Source organism: Colias philodice, chromosome 27, assembly GCF_061535455.1.
Source record: "Colias philodice isolate Cphi_HAF_F1 chromosome 27, ilColPhil1 Martin Lab GWU primary, whole genome shotgun sequence".
Lineage (NCBI taxonomy): Eukaryota > Metazoa > Arthropoda > Insecta > Lepidoptera > Pieridae > Colias > Colias philodice.
In genome coordinates this window covers 3,908,626-3,926,495 of record NC_143112.1, presented here as the reverse complement: position 1 = coordinate 3,926,495, position 17,870 = coordinate 3,908,626, and the positions used below count along the sequence as shown (strand labels likewise).

At 32.5% G+C, this 17,870-nt stretch overlaps 2 protein-coding genes and 1 long non-coding RNA gene across 3 annotated transcripts; all 3 read left to right on the top strand.

Annotated features, from left to right (window-relative positions):
* Positions 1-693: 693 nt before the first annotated feature.
* Positions 694-2,617, top strand: LOC149476571 (uncharacterized). The gene is made up of 2 exons (XM_089711837.1): positions 694-1,015; positions 1,140-2,617. The coding sequence occupies exons 1-2, from the start codon at positions 833-835 to the stop codon at positions 2,418-2,420; spliced, it is 1,464 nt and encodes a 487-aa protein (XP_089567963.1). The 5' UTR covers positions 694-832; the 3' UTR covers positions 2,421-2,617.
* A 167-nt stretch (positions 2,618-2,784) lies between these two features.
* LOC149476570 (uncharacterized) lies at positions 2,785-3,754 on the top strand. Its single transcript, XR_016317814.1, has 2 exons — positions 2,785-3,133; positions 3,565-3,754. It is a non-coding gene; the product is annotated as an uncharacterized LOC149476570 (long non-coding RNA).
* A 6,915-nt stretch (positions 3,755-10,669) lies between these two features.
* On the top strand, positions 10,670-17,755 carry GPHR (Golgi pH regulator). Its single transcript, XM_089711703.1, has 9 exons — positions 10,670-10,836; positions 11,274-11,437; positions 11,811-11,917; positions 12,157-12,260; positions 12,568-12,689; positions 13,458-13,684; positions 13,984-14,165; positions 14,475-14,660; positions 16,777-17,755. The coding sequence occupies exons 1-9, from the start codon at positions 10,795-10,797 to the stop codon at positions 17,035-17,037; spliced, it is 1,395 nt and encodes a 464-aa protein (XP_089567829.1). The 5' UTR covers positions 10,670-10,794; the 3' UTR covers positions 17,038-17,755.
* The last annotated feature ends 115 nt before the right edge of the window (positions 17,756-17,870 follow it).

Sequence of the window (17,870 nt, the reverse complement as noted above, 5' to 3'; positions counted from 1 at the left end):
TGGCGGTTCTACAGGGGTCTTAGTATGCAATGACAAAAAGAAAAACGATGGTGTGAACACTGGTACCGGCGGCTTAGTCGCGTGGGCGTTAGTCGAACTCGTCGTAAAAATAGCGAAAGTCAAACGATTTGTAACACAAAAATTTTAGAATTTACCGATAGCCCATAAAAAAGAAGTAGGCGGTAGTGTCATGCCATACTTTTCCGGTGTGACTTACAGCTCGCCATACCGACGCGAATGTGTTGATTTAAAAAAAACAATTCAACCATTTGTACCAGGCTAACTTTTGCACAGGTAACCATCGTCGTGCAGCCATTTACGAAAATCACCGTATGTACAAAGTATGGTATACCATACTTTTCGGACGATTCCAAAAGAATTTAAACATTAATGAGGTTATTGCTAAGTGCTAACTCTATGAATATTTTTTTTTTTAACACTGAAGGACAAACAGACAACAAGGTGATCCTATAGAGGTTCCGTTTTTTCCTTTTAGAATCTTAAAATTTAACTAAATTTGACCAATCCGCAAATATGTTGCGCCGTGACACGTCGCCTAGTAACGCCGTGATGCGTCACGTTGCCCACAGAGCAAGTTATACAGTGTGACCGGACCTTAACGTACTGTCTCTGGTTGACACTGACAATTTGATTGCTTGACTTTGGCTTGAGCTTGACGCGTGACGCAATTTTTTGACAGCTATTGTCTAAATGGTCAAAATCGGATACGTGATTGTCTCCGACAAATTAGCATTTTTTCACAAATTGTTATAAACTTATTTTGAATAATTAACAAGAAGATTATTTAGAGGTGCATCTCGCTATTTAAAAAATGGTATCTTGGGCGAACGTTCTTTACAATACAATAAATGGGAAACAAGAATTATGTTCACTGTGTTTCGAGACCGTTGATGACAGCCAAATTAATTTACAAGACGAAATAATATTAAATAGTAAAGATACAGAAATTACAATGAAATTGTTTGATATATTGTCCGTGGTTCTCGATGGAGAGGTATGTTAATATTTGCATAATTCCATTATTGAAGAAGTAATATTAGGCTGTAGAATTAGTCATATTAAAAGTTTGAATTTTGATGTGTGTTTATGATTAAGTAATGCATTGTTTTTTTTTTCAGACCTGCAATAGAATATTATTAAATAGCACAATCTGCAAGAGTTGTGCGAGATCAGCTATTAATAGTTACAAGTTTATTATGATGTCAAAAGAAAATACCCTGACCTACAACAATATTTTAGATAGTTTAACAAATTGTATAAATATCTCCAATTCAAATGTGGAAGCAAATACATTATATATTACACTGGATACAAAGTATTTTACTACAGAACAGTATTATGATAAGAAACAGGCAAAATCAACAACATCTGCCTTAAAGACATTCGAGTCTATTATTGAAAATCAAGCATATATTAAATCTGAGTTAATGTCTGAAGAATTTGATTATGATGTAAAAGTGAAAAGAAAAAGAACTCGTCATTCAATTCCAATTCGTACAAAAGATATGATGTACGATGAAAATGACAAACTGAATATGAAATGTAAAGTCTGTTTAAAGGCTTATCCATCATTATCCAATTTGAGGAACCATTTTATAAGGGTCCATGCACCTAAGAATCATGAATGTTCAATTTGTAAGAGAAGTTTTGGATCCGCGTCTATTCTGGAAGCTCATAAAAGTGAGAGTCACGTTAACCTAATGTGTTCAGAATGTGGGAAAACATTTACTAATCGACACACTTTGAAAATGCATGAAATCGGTCACACATTAAAAATAGTCTGTAAGGACTGTGGACGAGTCTATAGAAGTCAAACGACTTACAAAAAACACTTGATATTAAATATATGTGGTCAGAAAACTCGTGCCTCACCGTCAAATGCTAAGTTTACTTGCGATTACTGTAATAAGAGGTACACACAGAAGGTATCACTACGTGTGCATATACAATATGAGCATGGGACCTATAAGTCTCATGAATGTAAATGGTGTAAGAAAAAGTTTTGGGCTCCGAGTAGATTAAAAGCACATATTGTTAAGCATACACAGGAGAAAAAGTTCTCATGTACAATATGTGGGGGGAAATTTGTTACAAAAGAGTCTTTACTGTATCATACTCGGATACATACTGGAGAAAAGCCATATAAATGTGATTTCTGTGAACAGAGCTTTATCTCGGCATCAAGGAAAGTGGATCATGTAAAACGTCATCACACAAATGCAATATTTCAATGTAGTATGTGTAAAATAAAATACACTACTAAAGTATGTTTGGAGAAACATATGAAAACACATATAAAAGATGAAGTTGCAAGATCGGAACAGAAGTCTTCTGAATTAAACTTTAAATTGCCAATAGATGATGATTTGTATCTTGAGGAGTCTTACTATGTTTCATAGTATCACTACTTAGAAATTTTGCTTTATAATTTAATTTATTTTAGTGTGTAATTTAAAATGATTTTCCAATATACTTATGAGTAAGAAATTTATTGACATAGCTTAATTCGTATTGGATTGTTGTAGTTTTCTTAGGTATTATTTAAATCTGCCTTCAAAAGCAATAAACGACTTGTCACTTAATTTTTACTTTGCCTTATTATCCCTCCCTTACGAAGATCGTGATTTGCGATATTTCCTAAAGTATAATGTTTTCTGTGAGGTGAATATTTAATACTTAGAGCATAGAGTATATAATAGTATATATACTCTAAGATTTAATACCTTTGCTAATTTATTGCAGTATTATCACACCCCGGACACTCCATACCTCAGAGGAATAAACCTATAGAGTTCTTATATTGAGACAGAACAAAATACATATTTTCTAATCTACTTACTCTTAGTCAATAACAGCATAAGTCAGATTGAGATAGCGATAGAGTATCTGCACTGTCTTCAAACGTAGCGCGCCGGCAGTCAGTTTGTTTTCCAACCAGCTGGTGGGCTCAGTGCGTCAAGTGTTTTTAACGAAATATTTAGAAAATATAAAGTGTATAGTGTTTCTTTTTATTTGTCAGTGTGCTAAAATGACTATTGTATGTTTAGCTACCGGCTATTACTAGTCGAATGGGAGTTTTGGATGAAAACAATGAAAAAATATCTTTCCATCGGTAAGTGATTTCAGCAAATTGATAAATATTTATGTTCTAACCCTATTTGAAGGTTTTATCAAGCGCTTTTTTATAAGTTTATGTTGTAACTGTAACATTTACCCACTTTATGGGGTTGTGGAATACAAAAGAATTAAATAATTTTTAAAAAATGTCACAATATTATCACGTTTGGCATTTTGTTTACCACCGTAGTGTTGTAACACATCTAGCGTATATTATCGATTTATGACAAAGAATATATTTCATATTAACGTTGATTTATTTATTTTGTTTCTTATATCAGATTTATATGTAGTTGTTGTTGCAAATAATAGATGTAAATTTTCTACAGCAGGAAAATAAAAAATACCACGTGGTTGTTTTATTTGACTTATCTGTTTAGTTTGTTGTTTCTCTTTTAGATTATTAATAAATTCATTTTGTTTTAGATTTCCAGAGCTAAATAAAAAATGGGTATAAAACATGAGACGTGTAGATTGGACGCCGTCGAAATTTGCTAGATTGTGTTCACTGCATTTCGAGCCTGCGTGTTATCAAGATGGATACTCTAGAAGAATTGTGCAATCTTACGCTTACGTTTTTTTTGTTCCTTTAGATAATAAATACATTTGTGTGTGAGTGAATTTTTATTTGGAAATTTTTTTACACATTTACTTTAAATGTGTAACTATGTGAAAATTAAACGGTTGATTAAATGACAGTTCTCATAGATGAGAAACTACTATTGAAATACATACTTAATATACATGCGTTTTCAAAGAAGAACCCGCATAGTTCCCATTCCTGTGGGATTTACGGGATCAAAAGTAATTTTTCCAAATTTCATTGTAATCGGTTTAGTAGTATTCGCGTGAAAGAGTAACAAACATCCATCCTCACAAACTTTCGCTTTATTAGTAGGATGTAAGGAAAATGTTTTCTGTAAGACTGTCCTTTTATGAACTTGTTAAAATTCATGCTGACTGTGCCTTTCTCCTCACTCCTTTAACTTTATCATCATTTCCATCTTTATTTTAAATTAGTTACATTTCAAGTTTTAAAATTTATTTTAAAATATACTAGCTTTCCGCCCGCGTTTTTAAAGAAAATCCCGCACAGTTCCCGTTCACGTGGGATTTCCGGTATAAAACCTATCCTATGTGTGTATGTACAAAATTTCATTGTAATCGGTTCAGCAGTGAAAGAGAAAGTTATCCATTCTCGCATAATTTCGCATTTATTATATTCGTAGGATTAAACAAATAATGTATTCAACTGAAATTAATGATTAATTTTGTTTTTTTTTATTATTTATTATTTCACGAAACCGTAAATGCAAAATGCATTCACGATTTTATCGATTGAAGCACATCCCATCACTATCACCTTCTATCTATTTAGATACGTACCTATAGTAAAAATGGTGCCATGACTATGTTGAAACGTAGCTTGTAGTCTATAGCTATCTCATTCTTTCATACGACGTTTTCTTTAGATAGAGAGAAACAAATATATGTAAATTGTATACGCTCGATACAAGTACTCTATAGGTTTATTGCCTCGGAGCAATTAACTAGCCTGGAGAAGTAACAATTAATTGAACAATAACGCACTAGTTTGGCCTTTTTAGCTTATGGCAAAATGTCATGCGAAAAAAGAGGACAGATATATGTCAGTTCGACAGTTTGAAATGACTTATGACATGGCCCATTTCAATTTGTTTTGATCACCAGTCTGGTGATCATCGCTTGGTTATTTTAATTATTTTTTTTGAAGTGAAAAACGAGTGTTTTAGTTTAATTTGTTATTTGATGAAAAGACAATTGACTAAAGATAACATGGCTTGTGTTGCTTACGGCTGTAAAACCCGTAGTACTGGGAAATCGGATGAAGATTGGAATTTGTCTTTTCACAGGTTAGTGTTTTGATCAATTTTTTTGCTAATTGTATTATAAATAAGTTAATTTACGTTATTTTCATAATCATCTATGTTTTATCTAACCGTAATCATTGAAATGAAATCATAATCAACTTAGTTTTTAGAAAAAATGCAAAATATAACTTCCATAGTGTTGTGCAATTATCGATACTTGAGTAGGTACGAAGTACTTCATTGATAATAACTGCTTTAGGTTAGGAGAAAAAAAAAGGTATTTAAGTATGGATTTTATTGTTATTTGCAGGTTTCTGGCTTGAGAACAATTAAAAGATGTTTTGGGTTAAAGCTATAGCACAGGGAAAATTGGAAGCCTTCAAAACATTCTCGGCCATGTTCAAATCATTTCGAATCAGACGGGAAGAAAAGTAAAGTGCTTTGCAGAGATGCTGTGCCACAAGTTTAAGGTGGCATCTATTTTAAATAATAAATATTGTAATTTGGTAATTAAGTATCGAAATAAAATGTTGTACAAAAAATTAATGTTTATTTGTTTTATTTGAAGCAATTTATTTTAAACGGAGGAATGAGTTATTTTCCCGCGGTAAATTGTAGCCTATACCTATGTTATTCTGATGTTTAAACTATATAATTGTAAAGTTCCATAAAAACTCATTCAGTAGTTTTTACGTGAAGGAGTATCAAATGTCCATTCTTATATATTTTTGCTTTTATAATATTAGTAGGATACGACAATTGAGTTGTAAAAAGATCAACCAGGTGGAAGTCAGATTCGCGCACGAAGGGTTCCGTATAATTCTATGAATGAATCTATGAAAACAGGAAAAAATACGTACCTTTTTACGAAACCATAAAAATAACCTAAACCGAAATACCTAATAATATTTTTTTATAAATACCACTACCATACAATGCAAGGCAGTCAATAAGCATCGCAAATGAATAATTCCTAATTAAACGAATCTTAAAATTTGGAATTACCTATCCATAATCCAAAATTAAACGAATCTTAAATTATCTTCAAGCAATTTTATAACTTAATTTTTTTATTTATCGATATTTTAGTATTCGATAAAGTGGCAAGCACTACCTTTTTAGAACAAAAAGTGGCTACATGTGGATTTGAATGCCAAGCAGATAACAGTGTGTTGTCTCTTTCTATCGCATTAATTAGGGTATTGAATAAAAGAGAGCCACTATATAAGAAACGTTCAATTAATTGTTACTTCTCCAGGCTTGTTAATTGCTCCGAGTTTATTGCTCTGAGCTCCATACAAAATGATCGTTTTGACAGTCACACCGTAGAGACTGCAAATGTGTGTGTTAACGCTTTATGGTTGGCACATTTGTGACTAGCGTAAAAAAAAATTCGCGTTTTTCTGATGAAATACATCCGTAAACAGCACAATATCTAACCATTTTCTACGAAAAACGATAATCACAAATCCAAAATAATAAAATTACTTTAAGTCAATTTGATTAATGTTGTCAATCTTCGTTGCGTATCGTCCTTGCAGAAAAATATGGCCCATTTTATGTCTGATCGCGCGGGGGTGAGGTAAGTTTAATTTTGGCGGGAGGCGGAGAGTGTCCGTTCTGTAGCGTTTAGCTACTATTATGTATTCTGTGGTATTATATTAGTCTGTCTTATTCGTAGACAGAGAAACCAATAGACAAATTGATATCTTATGTCGCATTCACATAAGAAAAAGAGCAACTTATGCCGGTGTTGTGTAAAGAAATGAGAGAGAATGATAAAATTTTTTGTTTCACCCAGCGTGCCACTTTTTTCAAGAATAGCAACCTACTTATATAAACAAAGTTTGACAGCTAGCTATCGTCTTCCTTAAAAATATAGTTTTTACATGTTATAAGTTACGTAATTCATGGTATGTTTGGTTTCGAATGATTTAGACTTACTGTTAATACTTTATAAAATAATACCATGGTGCGGTGTAGCGTTAAAGGGTGTAAAAGTGATAGTGGAACGAAAATGCCTGGATTGTCTTTTCACTCGTAAGTATACAACTCTTTATCAGTTTATAGGCCTTCATGATATTTCAGCGTGTTAATATATTGTGTATCACGTGCTGTTGACTTGAATACATTGTTTAAAAACCACAGAAATAACAATTATAAATTTTAACCTAAAAAATTTTGTGTTGCCAACTTTTCTACAAATTGTTACCCACTATTATGGGAAATAATAATATATATTCTGCAGTGTGTATTTAATTAAATATCTGAAATATTTTATGGCTTGTTCCAGTTTTCCTGAACCGGATAATTTACGACAAATTTGGATTGTAGCTACAGGATGAACAGATTGGAAACCAAAACCGAAGGTTAGAAAGTATTACGGCAATCACCACCACCGCGACGCTGCCCCGCCGAAGACAATGGACACTCTTGGTTCCAACATTGAACCGGAAGGACGTAGTTAATCCATCAGTCCTCGGAATCACAGACACAATAGAAAATCTATTGTGTCGCGCCCCGATCGGGCCTTACGGTGGTCAATGGGTTAATTAAGTTAGAGATAATAGGCATGACGAAAGATTTTGAAATTCTCTTCCATAATGTGTGTATACGTATACTATACAAGAAAAACCCTATATTTCGGTAATATACTTAAATTTAACGAAGATTAAAGCCATTTTTCAAAAAATATTTAATATCTGTGCCAAAACAGCTCGCAGGTGTCATGGCGTAGGCGTGACGTCAAACTTTGGTAAATACGTAATTATTTGTACGCATTGCGAAGAAAATTAAAAAAGTCTTTATTTAATATGTGTTATAGAAACGAATTACAAAGTTTATAAGTGGTGTGTAGTATTGCAGTGTGAATCCACATAAAAATAATGCTCAAAAATGTGTTAGTAATTATTTCAAGCGAAAAAATAATAAGAAATTATTGTATAAAGTTGGCGCGGAGGATCCCGAACCATGTATTCGTGAATTCGCAATTATATTTCTGTTCTGAGTCGATAAAGCATACGTGAAACAATAGAAAATAAATAAAAATGCGTATTCTCAACATATTCATAACAACAAAATACATCTGACGTGAGTTGTTTACTTATGCGTGACGTCACGCGTGTTTTAGTCAAAATGGCGAACTTCAGAATTTCAATGTTTTATTTTATTGATAATCTCATTAATCTTAATGTTTTTAAGATTTCTAAGTCGCTATATTTAGTTTATTTATTATACATTTTCCCTTAAAAACACTAATACGATCATTTATGGATACTGTCGTCATGCCTATTTAAATGTAATTTTTTTATTACAATAAATTATTATTAAGTAAATTTCGTTTTTTTTTTTGCGCCTTCGCGGGTCGGTCAATATAATTAACGTGTGTACATCTGTTAATACTTACGAAAATAAACATTCTTTTACTTTTTTTTTATTTTATTTTATAAAAAACTAGCGGTCCGCCCCGGCTTCGCCCGTGGTACATATTTACGTTTTCTCTACATAAAAACCATCCTCGTACTTCAAGGAATATAATAAAAAAAGAATTATCAAAATCGGTTCAGCCGTTCTCGAGTTATGCGCTTACCAACACATTTTGCGATTCATTTTTAGGGTTCCGTAGCCAAATTGGCAAAAACGGAACCCTTATAGTTTCGTCATGTCCGTCTGTCCGTCTGTCCGTCTGTCCGTCTGTCACAGCCGATTTACTCGGAAACTATAAGTACTACAGTGATGAAATTTGATGGGAATATGTGTTGTATGAACCGCTACAAAAATATGACACTAAATAGTAAAAAAAAGAATTGGGGGTGGGGCCCCCCATACATGTAACTGAGGGATGAATTTTTTTTTTTCGATGTACATACCCGTGTGGGGTATCAATGGAAAGGTCTTTTAAAATGATATAAAGTTTTCTAAAAAACATTTTTCTTAAAGTGAACGGTTTTTGAGATATCAGCTCTCAAAGTCGTAAAAAGTATGTCCCCCCCCCTCTATTTTTATAACTACGGGGTATAAAATTCTAAAAAAAATAGAGGTGATGCATGCTAATTAACTCTTTCAACGATTTTTGGTTTGATCAAAGTATCTCTTATAGTTTTTGAGATAGGTTGATTTAACTGTAATTTATTATATTTGCTGCTACGGAACCCTTTGTGCGCGAGCCCGACTCGCACTTGGCCGGTTTTATTATGTTATAGATAGACTAGCGGTCCGCCCCGGCTTCGCCCGTGGTACATATTTACGTTTTCTCTACATAAAAACCATCCTCGTACTTCAAGGAATATAATAAAAAAAGAATTATCGAAATCGGTTCAGCCGTTCTCGAGTTATGCGCTTACCAACACATTTTGCGATTCATTTTTATATATAAGATAAAACAAAATATCGTATTTTATAAAAATGTTGTGTGGTTTTATGAAACCACGGTAAAAGTGAAACTGTTCGAACGGTTCCGAACACTGCTTTGTGTAGCGCATGTCGCGTGTTGGTCGGCTGCCGAGTAGGTATACCTACTCGGCAGCCGCGATACACGCGACATGCGCTACACAGACCAAAAAGTTTGAGACGATGTAATAAAAGTTTCACTTTAAAAAATAAACAATCGAGTTTTCATCTACATTATCATTACATACACATTTTCATATGGGATTATGATAATGATATATATTCATATTATATAATATACTAGCTTTCCACCCGCGGCTTCGCCCGCTTTGTCTAAAACATAATAAATTATATAATAATAATTATATGTATAATAAAACCTTCCTCTTGAATCACTCTATCTATTACAAAAAACCGCATCAAAATTCGTTGCGTAGTTTTAAAGATTTAAGCATACATAGGGACATAGGGACAGAAAAAGCGACTTTGTTTTATACTATGTAGTGATAGGTATGTGTATATTATACATAATATGTATTACCCATATAAAAGTAATATGTTTATAATATACTAGCTGCGCTCCGCGGTTTCACCCGCGTGGCTCCACTCCTGTTGGTCAAATGCTAGGCGTCCATTACAGGCGGATCGGGCCGGGCCGCATCGCAAGTCGCAACGGGCCGTCTCTAATGGACGCGCTGTTTGCTCCTGCGTCCACCTGTACGGGGCGCGGCGGACCGCCTAGGCGGATTTTATCTAACAGACGCTCGCAGCGCACGCGATGACAGAATTTTTATTAAGGATATAATATTATTGCATTTTTGGAAAGGATATCAAATTTTTTTGAAAATGCAATATAGCCTATGTTGCTCAGTGAAGATGCAGCTTTCTAAAGGTGAAAGAATTTTTGAAATCGGTCCAGTAGTTTATGCGTGAAAACCATACATACATACATACATAATTACAAACATTTCCTCTTTATAATATTAGTATAAATTAGTATAAACATGTAAGTAATGTGGATATCTCATTATTATCCACTTATGTTATGTGAATAATGATAGAGAGATTTGTATCTTACAAATTGCGGGGTAAATTTTCCCTCACATGGTAACCCTAAATATTGTGACGTATTCTTTTTTATCTCTTTCTGCGACACGCATTGCCGGTGTCTATTGGATTCTCTGTCTACGGTCTTATTATTATTATACGTTCCATTTTTCAAACTGCCACAGAACCCTAAAATCTACCATTTTTTTTATAATAATGACAACATCGTCAGCAGTCAACTGTCAGTAGTGTCAGTTGTCAAGTGATGCCATGAAATGTTTATGTTAGCACTTTGCATAATATACAATTTAATTAATGCAAAATATTTGTAAAATTAAGGAATACTAGTGCAATATTTTATATTACAATCATGACTTTCTTAGAAGATACGTTAATTGTATTAATATCTCAAGTGAGTACATACTTTTTTGTAAATCGTTATGTTTATTGGATTCTTATTAGCCGATTTTTTAATCAAACAACACATTGAAGTTAATTTCCAAGATCTTCAAATAATAATGTGTATAAATAATAATATTTGGTGAAAGAACAATAATCGTCTATATTTTGACGAATTTTCACTGTGCTTCCATGGTCGTATTCAGCCGGCGTATTTATAGGGAATAGGAATACACAGTTTTATTGGTTAAACCGTCTGTAGCTTTCTATAATATACTTTAACCCTGATACAAAACACCATTAAAATGTCAGTAATTATTTATTGATTTTTTTAACCCTGATACAAAACACCATTAAAATGTCAGTAATTATTTATTGATTTCTATTTTAAGCAATGTTTGAAAAATCTATGTAAAATTCAAGACGCTAGTAATTTGTTTTATTTTTCAGGCAATATTCTTCATAGGAGGTTGGATATTTTTTGTCAAACAGCTCTTCCGTGATTATGAAGTTCATCACACTTTGGTACAACTTATATTTAGCGTCACATTTGCACTCAGCTGCACAATGTTTGAACTAATTATATTTGAGATTATCGGCTATTTGGATTCAAGGTTTGTTTACAATATCTTTTAATTTGTGTAAGGAATAGTACTAATAATGCTAGTATGTTAATGTAAATCTTGTGATGGAATTTTGACCATAATACGCACAATTTTCTTTACTAACTTTAAACTAAAAATATGTTTTTTTATACAATATATGTAATGCTGAATATCAATTTGAAATTATGATTAAAACATTTCAATAAGGATCTGAAGGAGGAAAAGAAGAAAAAAACATAATTTCAAACACTTTTTAGCTTTATTTTGGTGTATATTGCTGCATAATAATTCATTCATTAATTTTTACAACTATAAATACTCTCTTTTGTTAATATAATGTATAAATAATTATGTTATACTTACTAAATATATTTTATTTCAGTTCAAGATATTTCCATTGGAATCTGGGTCTATATTCACTCCTGTTCATGGTGATTGCATTGATCCCCTTCTATATTGCATACTTTTGTATCAGTAATATACAGTTCTGTAAGTATATCAATATATTTTTGGAATAATGTATGAGATTTTAGAATAAGATTGAAGAAACAAATGTTTAAAGTATCCGTAATATACAATGCATATTGAGTTTTATGTCATTGGTATTTCGCTAATACAAAACAATTACCTACTTTTTCTTTTTAATTGATTAGTTTAAACAAGAGTAATAAAATGTTAACCCTCTAGTTATAAATATAATTTCTTTTTAACTTGAAAATTTCTTTCAGTATCAAGATCGCACATCAGACCTTTGACAATGTTCGTGTGGTTTATATATTTGTACTTCTTTTGGAAGATTGGCGATCCATTCCCGATATTGAGTCCGAAACAGGTGAGGAATGCAATATTTTCATGCTTTTTATAGCTGGATATTTAATAATTTCAATTTAATTTTGTTTATTTGTATGCTTCATTTGTGGACATATCTAAAATTCAACTAAGCATAGAATCCATTCTGCGCCATTTTGTGATATCATAGTTATTAATTCAAAGTAATTATTTTATTAATAATGTTTGTGTTGAATTATTAAATGTCATGCAAAAGACAAACATTTTGAAATACATGGATTTTTTTTTTAAATATTTAATATTTCTGCATCAATCGCTAAGTGCTGAATCTAAATTGATAATGTTTTCAGGGCATATTTTCGATAGAGCAAGGCGTGTCTCGCATTGGTGTCATAGGCGTGACAGTAATGGCATTACTCTCCGGTTTTGGTGCAGTCAACTATCCTTATACATCTATGGCTATATTTATAAGGTAAAAAATTATATTCATTTACACTCTACTAGTTGTACTGCGCGATTTTTACCCGCGGCACACCCCGGACACTCCATACAAAATTATCGTTTTGACAGTCACACTGTAGAGACTGCAAATGTGTGTGTTAACGCTTTATGGTTGGCACATTTGTGACTAGCGTAAAGAAATACGCGTTTTTCTGATGAAATACATCCCTAAACAGCACAATATCTAACCATTTTCTACGAAAAACGATAATCACATATCCAAAATAATAAAATTACTTTAAGTCAATTTAATTAATGTTGTCAATCTTTGTTGCGTATCGTCCTTGCAGAAAAATATGGCCCATTTTAATCACGATCGTGCGGGGTGAGGTAAGTTTAATTTTGGCGGGAGGCGGAGAGTGTCCGTTCTGAAGCGTTTAGCTACTATTATGTATTCTGTGCCCGCGGACAAAATAAATGTATGTATTTCTATACGTACATAATGTACATTATACGCGGTCGAATCCGCGGGTTAAAGCAAAGTATTTCTATAGCGTACATGTTATTCTAATACATAAGCTACATAACCGAATTAAGCAAGAAAGTATTATCAAAATCCATTCAGTGGTTTTAGTGTGAAAGAGTAAAAACATACATTCTTTCTAACTTTCTAATTTATAATATTATTTGAAATAAGTCTCATTAGATAAATGTTTAAGTTTGTGTTTTGAGTTGGATATTTCGTCACCCAAAAAAAAAAATTGTTTAAAATCATTTTAATATCTAACAAAAATTACAGACCAGTCACACAATCAGACGTTCTATCAATCGAAAAAAAATTACTCCAAACTATGGATATGATACTTGTGAAAAAGAAAAGGATAGCGTTAGCCGAGTCGAACAGTGTGGGAGCGAGACAGAACTATAGCATGATGGATCAGTCCTCGGTGAAGAATAGAGGTTTCTGGACGAATATTTTGTCCAGTGTTGGCAGTATAGCTAACCCTTTGAGCCATGGGAATGAGAGTGAGTGTTTCTGAACTGATATTATACATAAAAAAATCATAGGAAAAAAAACCAGTTTGGCAAAAGAATTAAAAAAAAAATTGATAAAGTAGTTTCTACTCCCTAATACTGACACATAACGTTATTACGGGCATATTTTTTAATTCAAATTGATTATTGATTAATTTCAAATCTTTGTAACATGTAAAAAGCTAGTTTATTGTTACTACACTTACCTCTTTTATTATATTTAAAACTATATTTGCGAATATTTTTTGTATGTGACTACAACAGATTATAAAAAAACGTGTTTCTTTCAGATATAAGTCAGCTAAAACAAGAAATATCTGGTTTAGAAGAATTAAGTAGACAGTTATTCTTAGAAGCGCACGATGCTCGAACTATGAGAGAGAAAATTGAATGGTCGAAGACATTTCAGGGGAAATACTTTAATTTCCTGGGCTATTTCTTCTCTTTGTACTGCATTTGGAAAATATTTATCGTGAGTGTTATTTTCTTTTTGTAAATCATGCATTAATATGAAATTTAAAAATACTCACTTAAATTTCATATTATTAATAAGACGATTTCAAGTTATCTACAACTAATTTGTTGTTTCACTCACAATCACGATCAAAAAATGTTCGAAACAAAACTCTGCCCACACAAAAATTAGGCAGAGTTTTGATAAACTTTACAATAGATTTTGTACATTAGTACCATGAAATAAGGTGTAAATTTCATTGAACGTTTTTAAGAAATAATTTCTTGAGTTTTTCTCACTTTTTTTAACTATATTGTTTATTTTCAGTCAACAATAAACATAGTATTCGACCGTGTAGGTAAAAAGGACCCGGTTACACGTGGTTTAGAGCTTGTAGTGCATTGGCTTGGTTGGAGCATTGATCTTGCGTTTTGGTCTCAACATGTGTCGTTTATATTGGTGGGATGTATCGTACTTACTAGTATAAGAGGATTGTTACTCACTTTAACAAAGGTAAGGAATTTTATATTGTATACTAGTTGCGCCCCGCGGTTTCACCCGCTTGGCTCCGCTCCTGTTAGTCGTATCATGATGATATATAGCCTATAGCCTTCCTCGATACATGGGCTATCTAAAACCAACAGATTTTTTTGAAATCGGACCAGTAGTTCCTGAGATTAGCGTGTTCAAACAAACAAACTCTTCAGCTTTATAATGTTAGTATAGATTTTTATTAGCTGGTATTTCTATAGATTTAATATGATATTCTGCTGCATAAGCTATATTACTGCCAACATCTAAATCGTTAATTTTTGTCTGATCTAACCAACGTTAAATAAAATAAAATTCCTAGTTATTCCGTTAAAATATATATTTTCCCAATAAGGTTATTAATAGGCATGACGACAGTATCCATAAATGATCGTATTAGTGTTTTTAAGGGAAAATGTATAATAAATAAATTAAATATAGCGACTTAGAAATCTTAAAAACATTAAGATTAATGAGATTATCAATAAAATAAAACATTGAAATTCTGCAGTTCGCCATTTTGACCAAAACACGCGTGACGTCACGCTTAAGTAAACAACTCACGTCAGATGTATTTTGTTGTTATGAATATGTTGAGAATACGCATTTTTATTTATTTTCTATTGTTTCACGTATGCTTTATCGACTCAGAACAGAAATATAATTGCGAATTCACGAATACATGGTTCGGGGTTCTCCGCGCCAACTTTATACAATAATTTCTTATTATTTTTTCGATTAACACTTTTTTGAGCATTATTTTTATGTGGATTCACACTGCAATACTGCACACCACTTATAAACTTTGTAATTCGTTTCTATAACACATATTAAATAAATATTTTTTTAATTTTCTTCGCAATGCGTACAAATAATTACGTATTTACTAAAGAGTGACGTCACGCCTACGCCATGACACCTTCGAGCTGTTTTGGCACAGTTAATAAATGTTTTTTGAAAAATGGCTTTTATCTTCGTTAAATTTAATTATTACCGAAATATAGGGTTTTTCTTGTATAGTAAACGTATACACACATTATGGAAGAGAATTTCAAAATCTTTCGTCATGCCTAATTTTTTGCAATTTTTAGGTTTCAATAGACTAACTGGTGAACATAAAATACAGGGTGGGCCATGAATTAGTTAACATTTGAAAAAATCGTATAAAAAAAACCATTTAATATATTTTAGAAATCGTTCATTTACGAGAATGCTTATTAGTTGTAATTTATTTTTTAAAAATTATTTCGTCTAAATGGCCACCGTTACGGGTTTTGCACTCATCTCAGCGAGTCCTGAAGTATTCGAATACTCTTCTGCAAAGAGATCGCCGACATCTCTTCGATGATTTTTTCCGGCCCATACAGTTACCTTAGGAGAGTGAAGTGGCCTCTCATGTTTAGCTTTAGGATTTTTGCTGCTCCAATCCCTGAAATTCTGTTTGTTTACATGTCCATTTAGGTGGAAATGGGCTTCGTCAGAGAATAAGATATTGTCAAAATTACTGAATCGAGTTAACATTGTTTCGGCATATGACTTACGCAAATTTAAATCATTAGGGTTTAGTTCTTGCACTAGCTGGATCTTATATGGATGTAATTTCAAATCTAATTTCAAAATACGGCGTAATGATGTGCGGGATAATCCTAATTCAGCCGAACGTTTGCGTGTCGATAAATCTGGATCACGTCGAACAGAAGCGGAAACTGCATACTGCACGTTCTCTTCGCTCCGAGAAGTCCGCGGGCCGGTGGTTTGTTTCACATTTAGTGTAGATCCCGTCTCTTCGAACTTCTTCACCCATTTCTTTATTAAAGGTGCACTTGGACACTGACTTAAGTCGTGTAAACCATGTTCAACGCGAAATAAGCGTCTCACAGTAATGAGCGAAAAGTTGTTTAAATAAAACTGTTTCACGCAGTAAGCGCGTTGCGACCCCGTGAAATGATCCATTGCGACTAAATTTCCAAAAAGCGAGCTAGTGCCCCCGCCCGCGCCCGCGCCCCGCACGGCAATAGTTTGCGCGGTAAGTTACATTTAAATGTTAACGAATTCTTGGCCCACCCTGTATTAATAACCTAAATTTTTCTATTTTCAGTTCTTCTACAAGATATCGTCATCAAAATCATCGAACATCATAGTGCTAATACTAGCTCAAATAATGGGCATGTATTTTTGTTCATCCGTACTTTTAATGCGTATGAATATGCCTCCAGAATATAGAATCATAATAACTCAAGTATTAGGCGATTTACAGTTTAATTTCTACCATCGATGGTTTGATGTTATCTTCTTAGTTAGTGCGTTAACAAGTATTTTTACTCTGTATTTAGCTCATAAACAACCGTCTGTTAATTAATTATGTTTGTTAATATAGGAATAAGTTTTTGAGCCAAGCTCGTGTTTTTGGAATTGATTGTAATAAGATTAAATTCATTAAAAGACAAGTAAATTTTAAGAAATGGATAGAAAAAGTCATATTCCATTCCAATTTAATGTTTGTAATGGGCCCGGCTCGAAGGATCATTTGTGAAACGGATTCATATAATATTGTAAGTAAAATATGACCTAAGATTTGGTAACCCACAAATGAAAAAAAAAAGATCTTAAAAGTATTTGATTTTGTAATAAAAAAGAGCGTTTGTGCCGAGCACGCGTGTCAGAAGTGAAACTTCTTTGGCAGGATTCAAAGATACCAAAATCGTCGCCGTACAGTATTGCCATGACGCATCCTTGAAATTTTACTCTCAAAATACCTAAAGAAGTTTCACCTCAAAATAAAAAAATCATAAATTTTTCATTGTTTCTTTTGAATTCTTGTAAAAATAATCAGCAAACATTTAGGAAATATGCATTATACTTACTTTTCTATTGTAAATTGTCATTATTGTATTTGTAATAAATTATTCGAAATATACATTAAAAGTTACAGTTCTACATAGAACGAAATGTGTGAATTATGTCGTAGCCTTTTCCTAAACTATAATTAAGAAATAAGAATAAGCTTTGTTATTTTGTAAAGACTGATAAAATCGGTGTACATAGTAATTATAATGTTATAAAGTATTAAAGAATAAACAAAAATGTGTCTTTTACTAAACACTTTCCCTTACCCATGTCCCACTTTTGATACAGTTGCATCAAAGTAAGAATAATTTTTCTAATAATTTTTCTAATCAAGAAAATAAGGTA

Coding starts and splice junctions, on each gene's coding strand:
- LOC149476571 (XM_089711837.1), top strand. CDS start 833: ATGGTATCTTGGGCGAACGTTCTTTACAATACAATAAATGGGAAACAA. Junction 1,016..1,139: donor CCGTGGTTCTCGATGGAGAG/GTATGTTAATAT, acceptor TTTTTTTTTCAG/ACCTGCAATAGAATATTATT.
- GPHR (XM_089711703.1), top strand. CDS start 10,795: ATGACTTTCTTAGAAGATACGTTAATTGTATTAATATCTCAA. Junction 11,438..11,810: donor ATCGGCTATTTGGATTCAAG/GTTTGTTTACAA, acceptor ATTTTATTTCAG/TTCAAGATATTTCCATTGGA. Junction 13,685..13,983: donor TTTGAGCCATGGGAATGAGA/GTGAGTGTTTCT, acceptor TGTTTCTTTCAG/ATATAAGTCAGCTAAAACAA.